This window comes from Penaeus chinensis, chromosome 7 (genome assembly GCF_019202785.1).
Source record: "Penaeus chinensis breed Huanghai No. 1 chromosome 7, ASM1920278v2, whole genome shotgun sequence".
Lineage (NCBI taxonomy): Eukaryota > Metazoa > Arthropoda > Malacostraca > Decapoda > Penaeidae > Penaeus > Penaeus chinensis.
The window spans coordinates 17,236,869-17,241,868 of NC_061825.1; the positions used below are offsets into that span (position 1 = coordinate 17,236,869).

General features: G+C 46.2%; 2 protein-coding genes across 2 annotated transcripts in view; one reads left to right on the plus strand and one right to left on the minus strand.

Annotated features, from left to right (window-relative positions):
- The window catches only part of LOC125027408 (uncharacterized oxidoreductase TM_0325-like), a 6,872-nt gene extending 6,540 nt beyond the window's left edge, over nt 1–332 (plus strand). The window contains exon 6 of the mRNA XM_047616474.1: nt 169–332. Coding sequence (XP_047472430.1) covers nt 169–318 — 150 coding nt within the window. The 3' untranslated portion in view covers nt 319–332. The remainder of the gene's footprint in view (nt 1–168) is intronic.
- A 2,627-nt stretch (nt 333–2,959) lies between these two features.
- LOC125027368 (maltase-glucoamylase-like) overlaps nt 2,960–5,000 on the minus strand; it is a 23,855-nt gene continuing 21,814 nt past the window's right edge. The window contains exons 18-19 of the mRNA XM_047616416.1: nt 4,869–5,000; nt 2,960–3,738 (exon numbers count right to left, since the gene is read on the minus strand). The exon at nt 4,869–5,000 is cut by the window's right edge and continues 1 nt beyond it. Of these exons, the coding sequence (XP_047472372.1) occupies nt 3,526–3,738; nt 4,869–5,000 (345 nt within the window). The 3' untranslated portion in view covers nt 2,960–3,525. The remainder of the gene's footprint in view (nt 3,739–4,868) is intronic.

Genomic DNA, 5,000 nt, shown 5'->3' on the forward strand with positions numbered 1-5,000 from the left:
CCTCCCTCCCTCCCTCCCTCCCTCCCTCCTTTCCTCTCTCCCTCTCTCCCTCTCTCCCTCTCTCCCTCCCTCCCTCCCTCCCTCCCTCCCTCCCTCCCTCCCTCCCTCCCTCCCTCCCTCCCATCCCCTCTCCCCGCACCCACTGACCCACCTCTCTCTCTCCCGCAGTTCCTGGAGTACGCCAAGACGATCCACCCCATCGGGCGTGTCGGCGAGGTGGAGGACGTGAGTCGGGTGGTCGCCTTCCTCGCCTCCGACCACGCCGCCTTCATCACCGGGGCCGTCCTGCCCGTCGATGGGGGCGCCACGCTGGCTTGAGGGATCGGGGGATGTCGGGGGAGTTGGGGGGGGGGGGGGGGAGGGGAGAGGAGATGGAAGCGGGGGTGCAGGGGGGTCTGGTGGAGGAATATGGGGTGGAGGGAGGGAGGGAGATGGGGTGGAGGGGGTGGTTGTTGGGGATGGGGGTGCAAGGGGGAGGAGAGAAGAGTTGAGTAAGCTGGGGACGAGGGATTAGGGAAACGGGGTTGAGGGGATGCCTGTAAGGGGGTTGTTGGAGTAAGACGGGGTGAGGGAGTAGGGGGGAGGGGAAGCCTTGTCCTTGGAGGGGACGAGGAGGGGGTTTAGGAAGGAGGGATGGAGAGGAAGAATGGTCCGTGGGGAATTGAGGGCCTGATGAAGTGGGGGATAGAGAGGGGAATAAGGGATGGGGTGGGGATGAGTGGCAAGAAGGGTATAAAGAGAGGGAGAATGGGAGAGAATAGGGAATTAAAAGAAAAGGACACGAAGAGAGGGAGGGGAAGTGAGGGCAGGAGAGAGGAAGCCAGGGTAATATACCAAAGCATCTACCCAAACTGGCTGTGCTTCTGTTTGTGTAGAGGGCTGTCAGTCAGACACTAGTGTTATATACATGCCTGAAGGGCTGTGCTGTTATCATTGTATTAGAATATCATCCGGCTGACAGGTGCTGCTATCAATCACTTGCGATGGTATTGAGTTCTTTATGTAAATGCCAAGTCCTCTCGTAGAGGAATTAGCAATATTTGGCCTGTCATAGTATGTGTATGCCTCATTTTTTGTATAATGAGCACTAGTTCTGACTTACCGAAGTCAACACACATCAACATTTTCAGAGTGAAGGTACTGTGAGTTGCCTTGCGTTTCTGCAGGGATGGCTTAGCTGCAACTGATGCTGAAGCTGGTGCATCATTTGGTACTAGGGCTGGTGCTGAAACTGTTGTTGGTGCTTGAGTTGACGGAGCTTTAACTTCTATTGGTGCTGGTACTGTGGCCGGTGGCATGGCTTCCTTTGCAGGGATAATTAGCATTATGCTCTTGTAGGCATTCACGCATTTCCGAGGGACATGGTTAACTTCGGAAATCTCTTCTGCACATTCTGAACTTCCGTGTGGAAGAGCGCAGTACCGGCATCGCGGTGCGTCTCGTGGAGAAGCACGTGTTTCGTGGCCCCACCTTGAGCAATAAGAGCAAAACGGGGTCAGGGATTTGAAGACGGCACCTAAAGGGTGCCATGCCCTCAATCATTTTGATACTTTTGGGGATTACCTCCCCCTCATACGCTATGATGATTATCTGGGTCAGCATTCCATTAACCTTCATCCGTCTCGCATGAATGATACGTTCATTGTATGCAGTCATTTCTCCTGTTTCGATTTCCCTTGGGACATTAAACACAATGACGCTCGTACATTTTCCCTTCCCAAAAACCTTGGCTTTTTCAAGCACTTCACCACTTGCACCGGCAGTTGGTATATGAGCAAGAATTTGTTTGTTTCTTGCATCTGACATTCAGCTAGATTGATCAGCGTGTATCATTGTAAGGGTCCATTTTTAGGGCCCGAGAGACCCAGCGATACTTATCCCCATGTGTGCGAAGCTTTGTATCGTTCTTAAAATGCGCGCGCAGGTGTCCGGGAGGCGTAAGTTCCACAGAAGCAGATAACTGCCTTTTTGCTTTTTTCTTCAGCTTCCCCTGGACTCCACCAAGGAGAGAGAGGGGGGGAAATGAGGGTAGTAGAGGGGAAGGAGGGAAGGTGAACACATTGGGATCACGTAGAAGGTATACATATGTGAATGTAATCGCTTCCAAAAGTCGGGGGCATTTATTGAATCTAGCCCTTCACCATTGAATCTGAATTCCGAATCATATATAGAGAAAGTATTTAAATAAAATCCTTTAGAGATTCACTGATTCACTGATTCGAGAGTAATGAAAAAATCGTGTCAAGAAAGGTCAGTACTTGAGAGTATGTCCTTCACAAATTTCATACGCTGTATCAACATTTTTATATTGCTATACTGTTGGTAATAAATAATAAAGAAACATAAAACAGAACTTTTACATCTGCCCTAACCTAAAAATGAATAAATAATCCTTGTGAAAAATGAAGGGTTTATGCATGAGTGACTAATATGTAAACTAACACCGAACATGTGCTTATTTCAACGCGAGTTTCATTTTCATATGAAAGCTGTAATGTCATTCGAAAATGCGACCGAACACATAACAGGGAAAAAAACGATAAAAGAAGAAGGAAAAATCTGATAACGTAACGAAACAGAAGAGAGAAAAAGCAGAAGGGTAAAGATAAAAAAGGGAAAAGGAGGAGAGGACACGTAAGAAGTAAGAATGAATAAAGGAGAAAATACAAGAATTGAAGAAATGAGAGAAAAAAAATAAAAATGAAACGCGGGGCAGAGAAAATGGCGGAGAAGCAAAGAGAAGAGTTAATAAAGGATAAAATATATTTATGGAATAGGACAGAAGAGACAAATCAAAAAGAAAGAACAGGACACACAAAAGTAATGCAAAAACGAGAAAAAATATAGATGAATAGATGAATAGATACGCAGATAGATGAATAGATAGATAGATTCAGTGAAACGACGGTGTTTTTTAAATTTCCATTGCTTTGAACTGAGGAAACAGAAATGAGGTACACACTATGAATCAGTTTTATTTTCCGATTAGTTGCTTATCATAAACTCTTGTCTTGTTAATTTGGCTTAATCTTTGACTTATAATTTCAACATGCAAACATTGGAAGAGCAAGAAATCAACACAGCAAGACCTTTTCCATTCATTTCCTCTATTTTTCTTTCTTTTTATTTTTTTATTATTTTTTTTCCCTCCTTGCCTCCTTTCTTTTCTTTTCTTTTTTCTTTAAATCCTCGGTATTTCGATTTCTTCTTTATTTCCTTTCTCTTCACTTCATTTCTTCCCTATCACCCTTTATTTTTTCCTCCTTTCCTTCACATCCTCCTTCCATCATTCCAGTTACTCCTCTCATCCCTTTCCATCCTCCTTCCATCCTTTATCACCCTCCCAATCCCTTGTATTCCCCTTATATTAATTTACATATTCCCTCCACCCCTTCACTCCTTCCTAATCCCTTCATATCTTCCACCTCCCCTCGCCCCCCCTCCCCTCAACCGTACCCTCCACCAGCTTTCACCTCAACCGTACCCTCCACCAGCTTTCACCTCAACCGTACCCTCCACCAGCTTTCACCCCAGCGTCACCACCAGGTCCTCCCCCAAAGGCACGGAGAGGAAAATCGACAGGACGTTGCCATTAAAAGCCCACTCGGAGGCAGGTAGGTCGACACCATTGACCTGGACTCCTGCAGGATTCGAAGGATACCCGAAGAGCTGGAGGGTCTCAAGCTTGAGTCCCTGGACGGGGTCTGGGCTGTGAGCCACTGTCATGGTGAGGGCGTCCTGTGGAGAGGGGGGGTGGGGTATTAGTGGTGTTAGGGAGTTATTGTCACTGTCGTTATCAGCTTATTAAGTCGTGGGACTAGTACTGATAACACGGTAAATAGTATTATTGTTATTGTTAGTTTTGTTTACTTGTTAGTGGTGTTAGGGAGTTATTGTCACTGTCGTTATCAGCTCATTAAGTCGTGGGACTAGTACTGATAACACGGTAAATAGTATTATTGTTATTGTTAGTTTTGTTTACTTGTTGGAGCTAGTGGATAGTGGCAATACTAGTACAATCATTATTATCAACTTTATTACTGTTCTTGTAATCATACTTAATGATATTAATCTAATACAGTTTCTGTTATTAGTCTTTTCATCACTGCCATCACCATATCATCACTATTATTATCACCATAATAACCATAGTGATAATCATCGTCACCATATCCAGCCACTACAGTCATAAACCAAATATATCTATACTTCCACATCATCACAATTATTATCATATTAACGATCTAACCATAATTATAACCACTGTAACCATCATTATAATACTTGTTACCATAGCCTAACCGAACCGAACTTAATCATCAGTCATTGCAACCATAATTACCAGCACCATAGCCATCACAGCAACATAACATCCTCACTACCACAATCATTCAACACAACCATTCCCCACAGCCACTCCCCACAACCATCCCCCACAACCATTAATCACAACCATTCCCCACAATCACTCCCACAACCATTTATCACAACCATTCTCCACAACCATCCCCCACAACCATTCATCACAACCCTTTATCAAAACCATTCTCCCCCAAAACCATTCCCCCAACAACCATTCCCCAACAACCATTCCCCACAACCATTCCTCAACAACCATTCCCCCAACACCCATTCCCCCAACAACCATTCCCCCAACAACCATTCCCCAACAACCATTCCCCAACAATCATTCCCCAACACCCATTCCCCCAACAACCATTCCCCCAACAACCATTTCCCAACAACCATTCCCCCAACACCCATTCCCCCAACAACCATTCCCCCAACACCCATTCCCCCAACACCCATTTCCCCACACACATTCCCCAACAACCATTCCCCCCAACAACCACTCCCCAACAACCAACCTCCGCGAAGACGACCTCAGCCAGGAAGGCCTCGTCCATGAAGTGCTCGCCGTCGCCGTCGTCCCAGAAGAGCTCGCCGCTCGCCCCGCCGCTCGCGTTCAGGGGGAGGGTCAGGCCGAACGGGTTTTTCCG